Source organism: Glycine max, chromosome 18, assembly GCF_000004515.6.
Source record: "Glycine max cultivar Williams 82 chromosome 18, Glycine_max_v4.0, whole genome shotgun sequence".
Taxonomy (NCBI): Eukaryota; Viridiplantae; Streptophyta; class Magnoliopsida; order Fabales; family Fabaceae; genus Glycine; species Glycine max.
The window spans coordinates 55,400,293-55,420,510 of NC_038254.2; the positions used below are offsets into that span (position 1 = coordinate 55,400,293).

Here is a 20,218-nt window from a genome sequence, read left to right on the forward strand (position 1 = left end):
TTTAAGGAACACCCCAATAAAAAGGTCCATCTGACCTAAACCTAAAGGTCCTTAACAGACCTAGACCTTGGTAACAAAACGGATAGCTCATGCATTTTTTTTGGGTGTTGTTAGGTGCACCTAACATTTTTTAAAAATATCAAAAATGCCCCTGCATTTTATTCGCATTTGTGATAGATGTGCTTGAGGGTGATCCGTAAATCGTACGGATCAAGTTGATCCATAAGGTTTCTACGGATGAAGTTGATCAGTGTTGTTTTGTAAAAAGCTTACGGATCAAGTTGATTCGTAAAAGACTTACGGATCAAGTTTATCTATAAAAGGCTTACAGATAAAGTTAATTTGTAAGCCTTTTATGGACAACTTAAAAGACTTACAGATCAAGAATATTTTTGTCATTTCATCTTAAGTGCTGGGTGCACCAACAATAATGTGAGTGCATCTAGCAACACCCTTTTTTTTCCCGTAGGTCCAAATGGAATGATTAAGGAGGAGTCCTACAACACTTCCGTGCTTCCAAGGCCCTTCTATATATACTTGCTAAAGGTGAAGCTTACATGTATGTAAGTTTGGATTTTGATTTTCTGGTTATCTTTTGCTTCTTTTTTTTTAGCCTTTATAACGTTGACATATTATCAAACACTGTTATCTACATAATTACATAAAGAGTGTTGTTGTGTGGTTTGTGTAGCATTCATTTCTGCCTACTAAATTTTGAACCTTGAAAACTCTGTATTGCCAAAATAATACATTCCTCTTTAAAAGCATTAAGCATTAGGAAAATGAAACCGCATCTACTTAGGTAGTTTTCTACCTTTCTTGTTTCAATGAACTTGAAAATTATTCCCTTGACTTGATTCCCAAAGCTCAAACAGAAAACTGCCAAACTTGGCTCTAACACAACACCAAACATAAACAAGTGAGTTATGTTGTGTTAGAAACACTTAATACTTAGTATAGGAATCCTAACTTCTCGTTCACTAGAAAAATATGGTAAACTACAAATTTTATTAAATTCTTGAAAAATCCCAAAACACAATTTCACATAACTGATATATGAGATACAGAATTTCATAAATTACTGCAAAGTTAAAACATTGATAATCAGTCAAATTGAAACATCATACATTCCTTGGACTTGGCTAAATTTATTTAGTCCAGAAACTTCATCTGCTGTGAATCCACCACAAGAGATTACTCAAAGAGTTCCCATCATCAAAACCTTTCAACTTTCTTATATTTTCCAATGCTGTTTCTTTATCATAAATTCCTTGCAGGGCATAGGTCATCCCCTTCCACCCTTGACTACTTAAAAAGGGCACTGTCCATTCCACTAGCTCCTTCACATAATCAGCATCAGAGAACAATGTCTCAGTAATAGGCAATAAGGGTAGCACTTGGATGCCAAGCCTACACTCCCTACACTCAGCACTGGCCCACCATAGCTTACTATCCCTCTTGTTAGCCCACAAAACCCCCACTATCTTGTTATCTTTAGCAAATTCCTCTTCATACAAGTTGTCTTCCACTTTCACATGCCACCAAGTTTGTGCGGCTAGAATTTCCAATGCCACTAGCGTTGACCCAGTGTCAACAAGACTTGAGTCACCATATGCAAGACCCACCAATGCTGCTGAATAGTATGCATTCACAGCCTCACTTGTACTTTCTTGATTCCTTCCATCCTCAAACTCGGTCAACCCTGCAGCCCAAGAGTGCAATTTGTAAAGATCAAAACACCTTAGACGTGGATAAAATCTGTTATATCTCTGGCCCAAGTTCATGAAATCTGTGACAAGTGAATAAACTTGTGGCTTGTATTTTTGTCCCCACTGAGGATCAATCTTTGCAAGAACCGCAATTCCATAAAGAAAGTACCCTAAATGATAATGGTGATCATTGTACACTCCAAACCCAAAGTCAGCAGTTGAATCTGTAGAGCCTTGTTTGGTGACAAGTCCACCCCATTTATTTTCATATAGAAAACTATTCCCTTGAAAAGTTCCATCCAACCAAGGCTCAATAGACTCCTTCAGAAACTTCTTAATCGTGGGAACCACGTTGGAAAAAGACACTTCTTCCGCTATCAACGCCAACCTTGCAGCCCTTCCAACACGCTTCCCATAAAAATATGATGAACTGGTTCCTATTGCTGAAGAATTTAGCTCTTGCACATCCTTAACAAGTGCCGAGACAACCTCATCATACGAATCTTTATCCACACCTTTGTTAGAATACCATGTCACAGGAATAGGATCCGTTTCCAACACCCATGAATCTCCAACAACACCAACAAGATCGCCATCAATGCTTCTATACTTAAAATCTTTCAGCACAGTAACTTGACTATTTGATAAAAGCTTAACATGAAGAGGGTGAGCTAGCATGAGCAAGTCCCCAGAACTTTCCTTTTGCCATTGATACACCACACGGAAAGGTTCCACGAGTGTTGCATTTCCCGACAAAGGGTAACAAGAGCTGAACTTGTCGAGAATTGCTACACTCTTGGAGTTGGAATCAGGCAGCGCTGCTACACGAATTATGCCAGAAAATGGCTTGGATGTAATATTGGAAGCGCCATCATGATTCAAATAGATTGGGGAGGAGGTGTATATGAGCCATATTTGAGTGTTGTTAAGCTTAAGGGTGTACTTGGTGTTGTTGTCGTCATTGGAAGACAAAGAGACTATGGTGTGGACTGTTGTGATCGAAAGAGATGTTGGAGATGTCACAGAAGCGGTTATAAAAGGGCTTCCTCTTGAGAGAAAGAACCTTAGGTTGGAGGAGGGAATGTCCAAAGTGACACTGAGGTCACTGTATGATGAGATTTCACGGTTTTGTTGATTTGAGTGTGTTTGAGTGGAAGAGATTGTGATATCTGGCACAAAAGATTGGTACAAAAGTGCTGTGGTGAAGAGGAGAAGAGGGTATGAGGCTGAGAGTGAAGAGTTTGAGGTTTTGACGAGGTAAGGGTGAATGTACTCAGCTTGGGACCCGTTTGGAATAACAAAGTTTTGAAAGAAAGAGTTAGTGGGGAGTGGAGAAGAAAGAAGGTTTGAGGAGAAGTAGGTTGAAGGGTTTGGGAGGACTGTGGATTGAGTTTGAGGGAAGAGAAAATTAGAAGACATCGTTGCTTTGTGATTGCTCGTTGCAGTGTTGTGTGGTGCCGGCCTAAGCCTCTTATATAAGTGAAGATAATAGATTGCTTGGTACGTTCCAAAGGTTGACTTTTAGAAACAAGAGAAATGCCATGCATTAATTAATTATAACTATACCCTTCTGCAGCCCCTAAATATGCTTTATTACTGTTAAATTAATTTCATTAAAAATAAAAACTAATTGGTTTGGTCATATGTCTTACTCGATCTACGAATTAGTACGGAAAAGTTTAATCTACATTCCACTTATGGAGAGCCTATGAGTAGAAGAAACAATGAGATGGAGACAAAGATAAAAAAAGAAATCAATTAATGTGATAGAGATCGAAGAAAAAAATAGAAAAGATACGTGAAAAGATCGAAATCTTGTTAGTTACACCGAGAGAGATTGACTTTTTTTCTTCAAGCTCTGCATTATTTTCTTGAAACTCTGGGATGAACTTAGAAGCTCATCCTTTTCATTATAAATGATCCTCTTGTTCCAAAATGTTCTAAATATATAATAAGAGATATGTTAAGAAATATGTTTGATTATGTCTATTCTTAATCTTAAAATAGAATGAAACAACGCAGCAGGGATCTATATATAAACGTATTATCTATTTAAATAGTGTTGAATGACCCATTCTTATAATGAGAATGCATATAATTTCATTTCATTTCTCTTCCAAGGTATAAAAATACAATGGAATATTTAATTTTTCTTAAAATAATGCTTGTTGCATATTGTATCTTGCACGGATCTGAAGGGTGTTTCACTTTCATTCTTCTTAGAATAACGCTTCTTGCATATTGTATATTGCATTACATGTGTTGGTCAACAACCTTATATAGCTCATTTTTGTCTTCATTTTTTTTCTTCATTAAATCACAAGTTGCATATATTTTTTCTTTCTATTTCTCTCTTATATGTGTATACAACCTAAATAATGTTAAATAATTATTTTTCCTAGATAAATAATAACAAAAGAACACTTTGCTTTTAATATTTTTCCTTACACTAGTCTTACATCTCTATATATGGTAATTCTTCCTTCCTTTAAAAGATATAATAATAATATTAAAAACTAAGTTTTCTCTGTTATACATCAACTAAATAGATTCGGAGCATCAAGTATATTTTCTTAATTAAATGTACTACATTACTGAAAAAAATATTAAGTACTTAATGTATTTTTAATATAATAAATTTTCCTTTTTAATATTATCATTTAAGATTACAACACATAGATTAAAAAAAATAATTGATAGTTTTGTTTATATCAAAATTATTACAATTTTTAATATGTCATTTGTCTCTCTCTATTTACTACTTTAATATCATTTATTTATTTCTTTTTTAACAAGGATATAATTGAAAAAATATAATTAATGTTATTTTAGAAACTTTCAAATAATGAATAATTAGAAATATTTTTTAAATGATCGATAAAAAAATGAAAATATATAGTATTATCTTTCATTTATTGTTTTTGGATTTATTTGTTGCATCTTTATTAACTTGGAGGGTGTCGATGATTGACTATATTTTATTGCATAAGTTTCCTAAGTTTAGGAGGCAGACCATGTGCCCAGTTCCAAGGCACGTGAAATTCCAACGGTGGAACAAAACTTTTTCGTTGCATTGTGTATAAATTTATTTATTTTTCTTTTTAAATACCTTGTTAATGTTTAATATAACAGGTTTGAAGTACTTTTGTTAATGGATTGCGCGAGAAATTATTCTTATCGAATTCTACTCTATTAAAATATAACACACGACACAATATGGCACACATGTTATTATGTAAGTTTTGAAAAAATACTACATGTATAATCGAATTTAAGTTAGATCTAATTTTTGAGAATACATGCACATAAGTATGATTGTAGACATTATGTTAGTTAGGGTTCTAAATGAACCAAATTGAGTACTAGAAAATTAAGTTTAACTTGTGAAAAAATGAATGATTAAAATTTGACTCATTTATTTAATTAAACTAACGAGTTTGATCGATCATTTTAGCACCTTTTCTCAATATGTATTATATGCGAGTTTCTTATCCCATACATACATGAGAACACTAATAGCATTTGATAGTAATACATTAGTTGGATGTAATTTTTTGTTTATTTTAAAAAGTTTAGATAATTTAGATTTCGAAATACATCAGTATCTATCAGTATATCTCAAAAATTAAAGAGTGCTTATAAAGATATTTTAATTATTTACCGATAAAATTCTTACGTGGATAGCAGAAATCAAACATTATTCTTGTGAGTTTATTTTTTATGAAGTGGAGTAATCTTTATTTTACATGTGTGATTGCGTTACATTTGCATAAACTCTAAAGATCTTTATGCAGTGGTCAAAGTTTAAACCACCATAATAACAATAACCTGATGAGAAGATACAAAGTTTCATAAATTACTGCAAATTAAATATAACATTGAAACATGATATTTCCTGGACTTGTCACAAAACTATGTGCATCCATCAGTCCTCATCTACTATGAATCCACCACAAGAGATTAGTGAAAGAATTCCCATCAACAAAATTATATTTTCCAATGCTGTTTCCTTATAATAAATTCCTTGCAAGGATAGGTCATTCCCTTCCACCCTTCTCTACGTGCAGAAGGCCATGTCCATTCCACAAGTTCCTTGGCATAATCAGCACTTGAATTCCAAGCCTACACTCTCTACACTCAGCACTGGCCCACCATAGCTTACTATCCCTCTTGTATTTCACATGCCACCAAGTTTGTGCGGCTAGAATTTCCAATGCCACTAGCGTTGACCCAGAGTCAACAAGACTTGAGTCACCATATGCAAGACCCACCAATGCTGCTGAATAGTATGCATTCACAGCTTCACTTGTACTTTCTTGATTCCTTCCATCCTCAAACTCGGTCAACACACCTTAGACGTGGATAAAATCTGTTATACTTTTGGCCCAAGTTCATGAAATCTGTCGCAAGTGAATAAACTTTTGTCCCCATGGAGGGTCAATCTTTGCAAGAACCGCAATTCCATAGAGGAAGTTCCCCAAATGGTAATGGTGATCATTGTAAATTCCAAAACCAAAATCAGCGGTTGATAAAATAACATATAAGAGAGAATGTGATAAAAAGAAAATACATTATTGACAACCCAATTAATTAGAATTAATGTGATAGTTATAAGGGAGTGTTTCTAACCCTTGTAGTATTTCTGAATGCCTGTTATTCAAGCAATAAAGTATTCACACCGAGACCATTTGAAAAGGACCTCTTCAATCCAGCAATGATGAAAATAAATTAAAATAAAAATGTATAAGAAGGTAAAGTGTGAGCAACTTTATTTGAGTTTTATCTCGATCTTAGTTCTTAATTTCAGCGGAAAAAAGAATTAGCTTAGTTATTGTCCACGGTAAATATTTTTTTTTCATTGTCAACACTAGTTCAAAAATTAGCAGTAAAGCAAAACATTTAGCGTTGGCAATGGCCCACAGTAAATAATTTTTTTTTAAAAATATTTTTATAATCAGCATCAACCAGTTGAAACTTAGTTTTTTAATTTGAGCGGGAAAACAAAAAAGTTAGCGTCAATCATGGCCAATACTAAATAATAATTTTTAAAGAAATATATATTTTATAATTAGTGTCATCAGAAAAATAATTTTTTAATTTAAATACGAAAACGAAAACGAAAATGAAAACTTCAGTCACCTCTCTTCTTTTTAAAACCCTTTCTTCTCTTAATCTCTCATCGGTCTTTGATCTCCCTATTTTCCCTTTTTTATATTCTCTGTTGCTAATGCTTTTCACTGCTATTTATATTGGTTGTAGGTTCTAGTTGAGAATGGTTGGGGTGGTGTTAACAATAGTCGCAGCATTGATGATGACAAGATATTCTTCTTCAAATACTTCTAATGAACAGTGTCAATTTTTCAATGACACCTACCTTCTTCAGTTTTGATTAGATTTTAACATATAAAAATGAAATTTAACAAAAGAAGAAACATATTAATAAATGGTTGACAATTAAAATAAATGACTTAACACTAACTTGATAGAGAAAAAAAAAACTATTTGTAAAAAAGATAAGTTTTAACTTTTAAGAAAGAATTAGAATAAAATTAAAGTTCTAAGTGTCTATTTTAAAAAATTAGTAAAGTTTATGAATTAATTTGAACAAAATTAAAGTCTATAATATCTATTTGTAAATGAAATGAAATTTAAAAATCGATTAGCATAAAATTAAAGTGTAGAGCTTCAATTTATAAAGGGATAAAAAGTTTAGGGAGGTTGCATTTTCTTTTCCCTTTTTATTAACGTAAATCTAACAGGTTCTAATCTACTTTGGCACCTGATTATATATTATGACAATAAAATACCTTCAAATCGTACTCTTAATAGTAAATTGATGTACGTCCAAAACCTACTATAATTGTTCAGTGATTTTGTTAAGAGAATTCCAATAAATTATTCTCTCTTTATCGTAAAAGACTAGAAAGAAAATCTACATTAAATTGAGTAAATAATGATGTAATGGTTAAAGCGGTATCATGATATTGACTGTTTGTTAAAATTGATTTCTTTTGACTGGATAACCCTGTTATTATGCAGCAATCCGATATGAATCCGGTTTAGCAAGATTCTCACTAAATATTATGAGAATTACTAGCTTATTACAGCAAAGATATTGATATTATGAATCAGACTGAGTTTAACTTTTAATTATAAAGCTAAACTAGTAAAGTTTGTCCAGAAAAACACAATAAAATTTACATGTATGAAGGTGTAATGATATTCCATCAGTAAAACAGTGAAATTAAATTACACTTTTTTAAAAAAAAATTTGAGAGTAATGACAGTTTTAAATGTTGAGGTCAATTCTATACCTCTTGGTTAATTTTATAATATACAATTAAGTAATAGCATGATCTCACATTATATTTGCATGTAGAAATTTATCTCGAAAAGTATATTAAGTGAAAAGTTTACCATAAAAAGGAGTCTTGACTTTAATTATATATTACTTAAGTCTTAAGTTACACATCGTGTCTTAAATCTGATATTTTAGGAAAATCCCATCATCCCAAATGCATCCCGGACACAAAACTTACCTAATCCGTAATAAATTTAAAGAAGCCATTAAGATTAACGGTGAGGGATTTAAATGGTTTATAAGATATAATAACAAACTCAACCTCGTTACAACATTGTACCCTAAAAGCACATTGTCTGCCGGGACTAGACAGGCATGGGTTTCCCCCCCAAAAACAACCTTGTCAACCAAATAAAACAAGACATTGCGCAGGAGAACCCAGCAAAAACTTCTTTCAGGAAACTGATTCTATTCTATGATTTTATTGAACAAATCAAACTAGAATAGAGAGGTATGGCGCTGGACATCAAATATCTGCATTCTTCTGCAGAGTCATCACCAAGCCCCCTAACCTAATCAGGAAAGGAGCATCGAAAATTGGGGGCACTGCTATATTACAATGTACAGGGAAGGAAGGGAGAGGGGATTAAGTACAATTTCCAACTCAACCTAAGAGCAGTCCACAAAAAAGGACTCCATGCTAAATCACAAATTACAATATTTTCTAAGATTACTGCTATGTCAAACTAGCACAGTCTCACCAGGATGAATGACTAGCATGATGGCGGTTGAAGTTGCTTAAGCCGCCGTACAACATGTTTCATTGAAGGTCTGGTCGAGAGAGAGTCAACCGTACACACAACAGCCAAGTGTAGGACCTCTACCAAATCATCTTCGGGACCTGTATCCCATAAGCCGGTGGCGAAGAACTCTTTTGCCTGGCCTTGTCGCAGCAGCATGCATGCCCATGCTACTATGTTGAAACCATTCCCATATGAAGAAAATGAAGGATCCAATGCCTTCTTGTCAGAGAGTAACTCCAGAAGCACCACACCATAGCTATACACATCAGCCTTGTCAGAAACACGACAAGTCATGGCATATTCAGGAGCAACATAGCCAAACGTTCCTGCTACACCAGTGGTAGCATGGGTTTCTGAGGTTCCCAGAAGTCTAGCCAATCCAAAGTCAGATAGATAAGCATTGTAATCATCATCCAGCAAGATATTACTGGGCTTGACATCTCGATGAAGAACTCGGGGTACACACTGATCATGCAGGTATGCAAGTGCACGGGCTATATCCAATGCAATCTTGTGAAGAATCCTCCAATCCGCTGCCCTTGTGGATCTCTCTTGGATAAACTTTTCCAGATTGCCACCTGGCAAATAGTTGTATATGAGAAACATCTCAGTCTCACTGGCATGATAACCAATCAGAGTGACAAGATTTGGATGACGAAGCCTTCCAAGGGTCTTAATCTCTGCATGGAATTGTTGAGCACCTTGGAATCGTCCAACTGCCAGACGTTTTATAGCCACCAAGTTTCCTGGTACTATCTCTGCCTTGTAGGTTGCCCCAAATCCCCCATTCCCAATGCAGTTGCTAGCATTGAAATTTCCTGTGGCCCGAACAACATTTTCAAATGTCAATGGAACACCAATATCAGTGAACACTGTAACTTCTTTTCTTGTAGACCCAACAACCCTGGACCTAGGATTCCACTTCCGTGTATAAATAAAAAGGACAATTAGGGCTAGAAGAACAGAAACAATGGCCGATGCAGATGTTATAGATGCTATTTCAATAGAATTGAAACCATTCCCACCCTTTTTGCCTGTAACTTCTGGTGGTGCAGCAGTATAAGAACTGGAATTATCAACCTGCCCTTGGTCAGCTGATGGCACAGCAAGAGAAACTTCATTGCAAGAATGTAAAAACGGATTCCCAACAGCATTGCTGCATTTTATTGAGTTACCATTTGAAGGCAAGGATCCAGATAAGTTATTGAATGACACATTAAATGCTGATAGTGTACTGACATTTGCCAAACCAGCAGGAATCTGTCCAGAAAGTTTGTTGTTGTTAAGCAATACATCAGTTAGGTTTCTCAAGTTCTCAATACCTTTTGGAATTTCACCTGTAAGAGAATTTGAAGAAAGGTCCAGGACTTCTAAAGAGTACAACTGCCCCAGGCTGGTAGGGATGGAACCACTTAAGTTATTCTCAGCCAAAGAGAGAAACTTCAGATCTTTCAACTGGCCAAGGTTACCGGGAATCTGATCTTGTAAACGATTCTTACTTAGGTTCAGAGAAACAAGAGAAACCATATCCCCCAAACCTACAGGGATTGGCCCAGTAATCTGATTACCAGATGCATCCAAGAATTTCAATGATCTGCACATTCCACCAAACTTAGAAGGAATCTGACCGGATATCATAGTATAACTCACATTTAAAAGCAATGCATTTAGTCCGTCACATTTCTCGAATAAATTAGTAGGAAAAGGTCCCGCCAACTTGTTTTCTCCAACAAGAATTGCATAAGCCAACCCCTTCCCCAGCCTGTCACGTGCTATTGGCAATGACTCCATGCTAACAAAGTTGTTTTGACCAAAGTTGTGAAAAACAGAACGGCCAACTTCTCCTAGTGAGGACAAAATGGTCCCTCCAAGAATCTTAGACACAAAAAAGGATTTGTATGGAAGTGCTCTGTCGTCTGTTTCAAACAGATTTCCACTCCAGGAAGGAACCAAAGCACACAAGCCAACAGAGAATTGAGGAATTGGGCCAGATAAGACATTTCCACTAACATCAAATACAGTCATACAAGGCACAGGAAGTTCTTCTGCAAGCACACCAGTAAAGTTGTTTGCGCTCAAATCAAGAAAATGGAGATTCTTGCAGCCACCAAGCTGATTAGGAAAATCCCCAGTGAGATCATTTTGAGCCAAATTAAGCATCTCCAAGCTATCACACTTGCCCCAACTGCTCGGAAAACTGCCTGCCAGATTCGCCCTAGGCGCCCACAGCACTCTCAGCTTAGGAAGGTTCATAATCTCAACAGGAACCGGACCTTCAAAGTAATTAAACTCATCAATATTCATAGAAACCATCTGCTCCACCCCCAAGTCCCTCACGGTACCATTAACATCTGGAACCGAACTAAAAAGATTAGACAAAACCAGCACAGACAACTCAGTACAATTCCCAAGCTCCATCGGCACCTGCCCACCGAGCGTATTCCTTGACACATCCAACACCTCAAGCTTCCTAAGCCTCCCAAGCTCAGCAGGAATAACATCCTCCAATGAATTCGAATGCAACAAAATCATCCTCAACTCACTACAATTGCCCAAACTCCCCGGAATTGCCTGCATCAAAAGATTACCAGACAAATCAAGATGATCCAGTTGCCCACAATGTTCCCCAATCTCCTGCGGAATTGCCCCACCAAGCAAGTTATAAGACAAATACACCCCTCTCAACCTCCCAACAAAGCTAGGAACAGAACCGTTAATCCCATTCCCAGCCAAGTTCAAAACCTCCAAACTCTTAAAACTAGACAGCGAACTCGGAATCTCCCCAACAATCCTATTAAACCCTAGATTAAGAACCTTCAAGTTTTTCAAGCCATTAAACCTAAGAGGGAGAACCCCACTTATCAAGTTTCCTTCAAGATCAAGCACCTCCAACTTCTCCATGCCCCAAATTTCCTCGGGAATTTCTCCCTCGAGGTCATTGAAGGGAAGGGACAAAACCCTAAGTTCTGTGAGTTCACTGAGCTTCGGAGAAAGCTTACCGAACAATGCTCCACGAAAACCCTCGCAGCTCCTCCTAATTCCGAACCCGTAGAGGGGAAATTGAGCAAAATCGGAGCAAGGAGAAAGGGTTTTTCGGTTACCTCCGTTGCCGGTGACGTTGATCGCGACGACGCGGCGGCGCGTGGCGGAGCCACAGAGCACGCCGGACCACGCGCAGTGGTCGGAGCCCTGCCACGTGGTGAGCAGGCCGGAGGGGTCGGAGAGCGAGTGTTTTAGCTCGAGGAGCACTGATTTGTCGGAATCGGACGAAACGACGTCGTTTAGCGAGAACAAAAGGAGGCACACGAGTGGGAAGAGTCGCACGAGCGTCATGGGCTTGTGACGGAACCTCCATTTGATCACTGAAGAAGAAGAAAACATCGCAGAGAGCTTCTTCGAAAACCCCTTTCAGTTGCAGTGGGCGAAACGAAAGGGTTTTCGGAAAACCCTAACCCTACTTTTTTTTTGTTCGGTGGTTGAGATTGGGAAATTATCAGAAGAGAGAAAACAGCGGCGAAGAGAGAGGGGTGGCTTCTTTTTCAGAATACGCGTTTTTCTTCTTCCATTCTCTTTCTGTCTTTCTCTTTTTCATTTTTTTTTTTATTTTGGTGGGGAAAGGAAAGTTTTGTGAGCTTTTTATTGTAAGAAACTTAAGAAATTGTTTTTTTAAATATATTTTCCTTCATAGAAAGAAGATGCCATGGGATGCGAGTAATAAATGTTTTTCATTAAATATTTTTTTGTTTTTACTAAAATATGTATCCAGTAATAAATGTTCTTCTAAAAATATGTATCCTGTAATAAATGTTGAGTAAAGTTATTAGGTTTTTGTTGACCAAGAAAATTTTGTTAATAAGTATTCTCAAGAGAAAATAAAAGAAAATATTCATTATATAAATTATAAAAAAATGTAAAAAATATTATGAATAATATAATTTTCTATCTGTTAACAAAAACATTTTTATTTTAAGTTTTTTATGCATTACCTCAAAGCAATTAGCATTTTCCTAGTTACTAATACTTAATGCCTATGTTAAGTTCATTAGTAAACTAACCTAAAAACGAAGTTCATTACTAAACCATTAATAAATATAATACTACTGTTTTTTAACCATTTAACCATTACATTTGTATATTTTCATATATATTCATTTTGAATATGCTACAATCTCTTCTTAAAAAATTAAATGTATTTTTTTATTAAAAAATAATATTTAATGTAATTAGTAATACAGTTTTTCAATAATTTTTAGTAGAAATATTTTTTTTCTTGAATCAACACCTTTAAGAAAATCATTAAATTTTATTTTTCAAAAAAATTCAATATATTTTTACTTTTGTTTTTTAATTTTTTTTATATATTTTTACTTTTATTTCTTGATGTTGTTTACTTTTATTTTATTTTCTTCTTCTTTTTTTAGTTTGAATTATGAATTAATATGTTGTTAGATTTTTTTATAATTATATTTTTCAATTTTTTATGTTTTATCTTTTAATTTCTTATTTTCTTTAACTTAAGCGAACTAAATCGTAACTTGTGAATGAACTTACTTAAGCCATTTAAATTAGATTTTTTTTTCACAAAAAAAATGAGTCAAGTTAAATTGACTTAATCTTTTGGAACTGAAATGAGCTGATTAACTTGAGTTAACTTACTTTGACACCATATGTTAACAATTTAAAAATAAGTTTTTTATTGATAAAAATATTTAGTATATTAAATTGTAAAAGCATTACATGCTTATTTTCTAAAGGTAAAAACGTTAATAAAATGTATTTAATTTTACTTATCATATAGTCATGAATATGTATTAAAAAAAAGTTTAATGTTTATATATTAATAGTGTAAAATAATTTTATATTATTATTTAATTATAAATTATTATTTAAATTATCATTAAGATAATTATTTTAAAATTCAATAAATTTATCATATATAATAAATTATAATTAAATTATGTAATTTTTTTTTACATTGTAACCCTTTTTTCTCTTAATAAAAAAATCATATTTCAATACGTTAGTACGTTACTCATTAAACATTTCATTGACTAAAATTTCAATATTTATTACAATTCATTAATTTATATTTTAAAAAACACTTAAAAAGTAATAAATATCTTGTTAACTTTAAATACAATAATTTTTAATATTTTATTTATTTGTGTATTAATTTCTTAATCAGGATGCAGAGAATATTAATTAATAAAGTCAAACAATGAACTGAAATTTTTCATTAATTTGTATTTTTAAGACTTGTTAAAACGTTAGTACGTTACTCATTAAACATTTAATTGACTAAATTTTGAACATTTATTAACTATATATTTTTAAACACTTAAAAAGTAAATAATTTTTAAGTTTTAAATACACTAGGTTTTATATATTATATTTAGTGTTTGTTTGTTTTTTTAGTTTCTTAGTCAGTAAGAATATTAATTAATAAAGTCAAATAATAAACTGAAAATTTTCGTCAATGTGTATTTAAAGACTCATTAATGAATCGAAACATTTTGAATAAAAACAAGTTTAAAAATATGAAGAAAATTAGTCTTTTTTAACATCGAATTTAAAGATATAGTACTACATTAATGAAATTTATTAATTACTAAACAAGAAAAGGAAAAAAAAAAAAAAGGTTTTGTTTGTTTTGGGGATTAGGTTGGGTAGTGGTGGGTTCATGGGGACCTACCTGTCTGAGTGGGGTCCACAGTTGGTCAACAAACGAAGAAGGCACATCAAATGGATGGCTCCTCGGTGGTTAGGTTTAGAAAGGATATACCTTAAAGTTGTACACGTGGCTGGCCCCAGAGTATCCCACGTGGACCAACTTTCCAGAATGTAATGTGGGGTCACTCTTTTTTTTTTGGCAGTTTTGTTACCCTCCAGAAAAGCTAAAGGGGCCATGACTAGTGGTCTTCTCTTTATTATTATCAAATCAAATTAGTACAAAGAATTTAATTAAAATTAATTGATAGGGTCACATTCACATCTACTTATCACTTAGGATATTTTTGTTTAATTCAATTATTTGATAGTGTATAGCAATATTTGTATAAAAAAAGATAGTGCATTATGTATAACAATATATATTAATTAAATTTTTAGTATGAAATGTAAATAATTTATTGTTTATTATTATAATATTAAAATTAATTTATTAATTTGGAGTGATTTTAGCTTGTGTAATAGGTGTGACGCAAAAATGACATGTGTCACATGTGAATCACAAAATTAATTTATGTAACACATATAATGTCTGATTAGATAAGACAATATAATTTCTAATAAATGTGTGTCATATCTTACATATAAACGTATGATCCTTTTATTGTGTGATGTGTTTCATAGCAGGTGTTATATCATCCGTTACCTATGAATAATTGTAGAATTGAAAAATCACAAAAAAAAAATAATTAAATTAAGCTAATAATAGTAATATTAAAAAATTCAATATTGCATTTTTTTAATTGTTTGGTGAGACTTATTTATATACAACTTTATTATGTTTATGATTTTTTATTTAAATATTATTTGAATTTATAATTTTTATGTAAATGAATTTGATAATATAAGTTTTACATATTGAATTAATAAAAAAATGAGTTTAAAATTGTATTCAAAAATTGAAAATGATTATTATTACAATAAAATTATTTTGACTCACTTTAAAATCATAAAAAATAAATTAAATTTTTTAAAAGATAAATAATCAAATTAAATATAATGGAAACATAAAAACTAAAAAACAATGCATTTTAATCACTTTTTTTATCTTTTAAGTATGTATGTGGTTTTTAATCTCCCAATTTTTAAAATTGACCAAATTTTATCCTTGTGATTAATTATTTTGGTTTTGATGAGTGTTACAACATCATCAATTCTAAGTGTTATGATTTAATTGCGTACATGATTAAGGTTTAAATATATTTTTAGTCCCTAATATATATCTGACTTTTACATTTGATTTCTGATAAATTTTTCGTTCGAATCGGGTTCCTAATATGTGAAAACTTTTGTCTAAGGTTCATGCTGTTAGTTAGAATCTGTTATCTGCTTATGCGGTCGTTAACTAGACATGTAGGCATTCGTCGTGTGGTGCCACATGTAATATTTGACTAACTGAGATTACACGTGTGGTGCCACGTGTACTAACTCACTGGAATTGCCCAAAACCCTAGGTAGAAAGCTCTTCCTCACTCTCATTTGCAATGTTCGTAGCAGCACGTCCTCTAATCACCGTGCAAGATTTGATGCCGCTAGCATAGGAAAATCAACGTGAACCAGAAGCCCTACACCATCGTCTCCGCCATCATTGCCTCCTCCATCCCCTCCCTCATCCTCATCGACAGCCATCGCATCAACTCCGTCTCGGAGCTCCCACTTGTCGTTAGCAACTTTATTTTCACCATCGGCTCTCCGTTTTCACCATCAATGGCACCACCATGTAGCTCCTTGAACCACACTGTTAACTACAGCAAACCCCGATGTGAAATCCACCAACCCCAACCACAAAACCTACCGTGAAACCCATAGTAAGTCACGTGCAAACCCCAGTGTGATCTCAACCACAACCCCGTCATGAAACCCAACAAATGGGATTTCCGTCGCCATTGCCGCTGTGAAACCCGACGAGCCCCACCATGAACTCATAACAAACCCTATCGTGAAACCGCCCATGAAATCCAACTACGAACCCAACTGTGAAACCCAGTGAATCCCACTAAACAAAATCGATTTTGCTTTTCTTGCTTTCATATTCATATTTGTTGTTACTATTGTTGTGGTTTGACGATTTTTAGTGGGGTTTTGGATTTTTTTTGTGGAGATATGTTCAAATTGGTGTTTTTGTTTTGTTTGATGTTTTGTTGTTAAGATTTGGTTGGTTCTTTTCTATTCTTTCATCTAGCTTGTTTTCATTTATTCTAGTCAGTGGGAAAAAATGAAATACCATCGGTGGCACAATGGTGGGATATCAGGAAGATGAAGGATGATTGAGACAGATAGGAAAAAGAAGAAAGGGGCAAAACATGAAAAGAAGGAAAAAAGTTAGAAAAAGAAAAAATCTTGTCCGACGTTTTAAAAGATAAAAAACTTTAAAAAAAAACACAAAAATAATATGACATTTTTTTTACTTTAAAAAAATCTCTACGTGTAATACCAATCAAACAAAGATTACATGTGGAATTACACATCACATACCTATGTGTCTGGTTAATGGCTACATAAGCAGATAACGGATTTTGACTAACGGTGGAGATCTTGGACAAAAGTTTTCAAATATTAGGAATCCAATTTGAAGAAAAAATTCATCTGAAATCAAACGCAAAAGTCAAATATATATATGAAGGACCAAAAATATATTTAAGCCTATTATTAATAACTCTAGCCAAGATTCTTTCATTTTAAAATACACATTAAAAAAAAGTTATTACCCTTTACACGTATTTTGTCATAATTCTTCTTTTCAAAAATTGATCTGGTAGGAAACTAAAGAGTGACCACTACCTCCAAATTCGTAAAAGAAAAAAAAAAGATTCACATATAAAGTGAAGAAGGAAAAGAAAGCTACGAAAAAAACAAAAGTCTAACGCCATTTTGTTTTCTTTTTTTGATTGTTTTGCTTTGTTAAAATTAAATTTCTTTGACAACATAAGAATCATTAAGAATGACATTAATAAAATTGTATCTAATTTGTAGTTTTATACACAAATTAGCAAGAGTATCTTTAACGTTAATTGCTTATCATTTTTTTTATTATAAGATACAATTACTTAAGGTTTTTTTTCCTTCTTATTAGAGCATGTCGTGCCTTGAAGAGTTTCTTAAAATTAATCTAAGATACGGAGCTTCGAATTTTCTTAAATTTTTATTATGTATTAATAATTGAATTTGTGTTTTTATTTGAAACAAAATTAAGTGGAAATAAAAAATATAAAATTTGTGTTGCTTAAATTTTTTTTATTGGAACAATTTTATATATGTATGAGTTGCCTAAATATGTGATTGGACATTGTGAGAACCAGTTAAATTATTTTAGTATAACATAAGATACGTGAACTAGGTATCTTAAATTGAAAGCAGTGTTGATTCTCTTAATTAGAAAACATCTCATTTTTCTTCTTCTGATTTACCATATTTTATTCTTAAATTAGCCAACCATAAACGCGGAGAACATTATTTTCAATAGAAATCCTATGATAAGAGAAAGATGAGAAAAAAATGTAACGTTTCAAGGAATTTTGTGTTTTCGGAAAGACAAGTGTATAATCATCGACATATAATGGCTCGAACATGGAGAAACATGCATGGTTCGCAGATTTGAAGGTGGAATAGAGGCTTAATAGCCAACTCCCTTAGTCTCCTCAAAATACGAAAGATAAGAACTATAAGACAAAAGTCGTTGCTTCTTAAAAATGAAGAAATATCAAGATAAACACTAGAGATGCACAAATCTAAGGTCAAAGATGAGGCTCATAAGTTGATTCTCTAAATTATTGACTTTATTTTAAAAGCTAATTACTCTCAATAAAACTTGTTTGATTCTTAAACCTGACCTTAAACATTTTTTTTAAGTCAGCAATGAATTTCATTGAGGCACCGGAAGTGCAACGCCAGAACTTGACCCTAAACATAAATTTAACATATATATACACAGAACTGTAAACTAGGATAAGGTCCATGCTTTGATAAAGTTATGCTCTAGCCTTGAAACCTGCATATATGACCAACGCTTCACACCAGGCATGCGTCTTGTACAAGCTGAGAATATATACCAATAGTCCAACACATGTTTTGCTAAGAACAGAACAACTACTGGTCTACAATTCCCGATTCAAATATAGCACTTGGTGTTACTTCACAATATGACCGAATACTATTTCTTATGCTGAAGTATTTTTGTTGTTTTTCTTGTTTTTTGTTCGAGTGGTGTGCTCCAAAGAAATACATGTAAAAGACACTTTGATGTTTAAGTAAGAATTCAGTTTAGAATAGTAAATATAGATAATAAATGGACATTTGAATGAATAGTAATTTTTACATAGGGGCATATGCTTTTTATATCAATCATATTAGAACTTGAATCTTAGACTTGTGTATCCTGGTTATTATCTGGGTATTCTGTCCTCTAAGCAGAATTAATTGACCTAACCTCACAATTACAAATAAATGTGATTATTGCCTTGCATGGATCCAAATGGATACTCAATTACCCTGACCTAATCTTTATTTGGTGTTCTATCTAGTATAGTATACTTTGCCACTTTTAATGCTTTGCTATTATATACTACAACTTAGAATTTTGCAGATTCTTTGATTTTTTTAAACTAATAAATACATACACACGCATATACATAAATTAAGGATTTATAAGCATAATTACAATAAGCATGGATCATCTTTTATGTTGAATGCAATAACATATCATCATACTTACATAAAACGATAATGAACAAGTAGTTGATCTCCAAAGATACATATATATGACCCCTAGTATCTAGTAGAAGTAGGCATAATCTTAATTACCTAGAGAGCAACATAGACTCGACCTAAGTATAATGAGAAATGTTTTTGAAAGTATTAATTAATTCATTTAAGTCATTCTCGGTTATACCGTCTCATACCTGTATGACTTATAGATCTTTTTCATTTTGGTGTAATTCGATCGGAATATTACATAATTAATATAATTTTTATTGTTAACAAAAAAAAATGCAAAAACAAGAGATATGACACTCATTAGTTTGAGTCATGCTAGCCTATCTTCTTGATTCACACTTAGGAGGGGTTATATTATAACATGATTTCTATTAAAGATTTTTCTATTAATAAAAAATAAGTATTATGTAAATCTTAAGAGAATGTAAAAAAATTTATAAACAACATGATTTTTATATCTTCTAATAAAAATATTTATTTTAAGTTCCTTAATTAATATTCTTATAACACTAATTAACATTTGTTTTCATTAAATGACAAACCTTCGAGCTCATATCAAGTAGGCCATGATTAGAAATGGTGAATAGGTTACCAGGTAATGTCATTGATCAAGGGAAAAAGTAAAAGGTTGCCTTCAGTTCTCAAGAGTCTATTTGTAGAACTCGTTATGTCATTGGTAGAGGAAAAAGATAAACAACACATTTGATGAATTAACCGTCAATTAAATTAATAGGGCTGCCCTAATAAAAAGGGTAGGTAGCTAGATTATAATGCAGCTAGCCTTTGCATTGTTATAAGTTATGAATTGTCCATAAGGATAATAATGGAAAGAATTCCAGTAAAATCCTCTAATATTCTTTCTCATGTATTTTAAAATAATATTTATATCTAGTCTCATATTTATCTGGATAATAATTGTAACTCTTATTTTTATATTTATTGAATACCTATATATTCACACTCAT

At 32.8% G+C, this 20,218-nt stretch overlaps 2 protein-coding genes across 2 annotated transcripts; both read right to left on the reverse strand.

Annotated features, from left to right (window-relative positions):
* Window positions 1–991: 991 nt before the first annotated feature.
* On the reverse strand, window positions 992–3,187 carry LOC100808584 (probable endo-1,3(4)-beta-glucanase ARB_01444). The gene has a single exon (XM_003552520.5). The coding sequence runs from the start codon at window positions 3,126–3,128 to the stop codon at window positions 1,167–1,169; it is 1,962 nt and encodes a 653-aa protein (XP_003552568.1). The 5' UTR covers window positions 3,129–3,187; the 3' UTR covers window positions 992–1,166.
* A 5,275-nt stretch (window positions 3,188–8,462) lies between these two features.
* LOC100803058 (LRR receptor-like serine/threonine-protein kinase RPK2) lies at window positions 8,463–12,533 on the reverse strand. The gene has a single exon (XM_003551712.5). The coding sequence runs from the start codon at window positions 12,192–12,194 to the stop codon at window positions 8,784–8,786; it is 3,411 nt and encodes a 1,136-aa protein (XP_003551760.1). The 5' UTR covers window positions 12,195–12,533; the 3' UTR covers window positions 8,463–8,783.
* Between the last annotated feature and the right edge of the window lie 7,685 nt (window positions 12,534–20,218).

What these genes read in the sequence shown, in the direction of transcription:
- LOC100808584 (XM_003552520.5), bottom strand. Translation starts at nt 3,128, where the DNA reads ATGTCTTCTAATTTTCTCTTCCCTCAAACTCAATCCACAGTCCTCCCA.
- LOC100803058 (XM_003551712.5), bottom strand. Translation starts at nt 12,194, where the DNA reads ATGTTTTCTTCTTCTTCAGTGATCAAATGGAGGTTCCGTCACAAGCCC.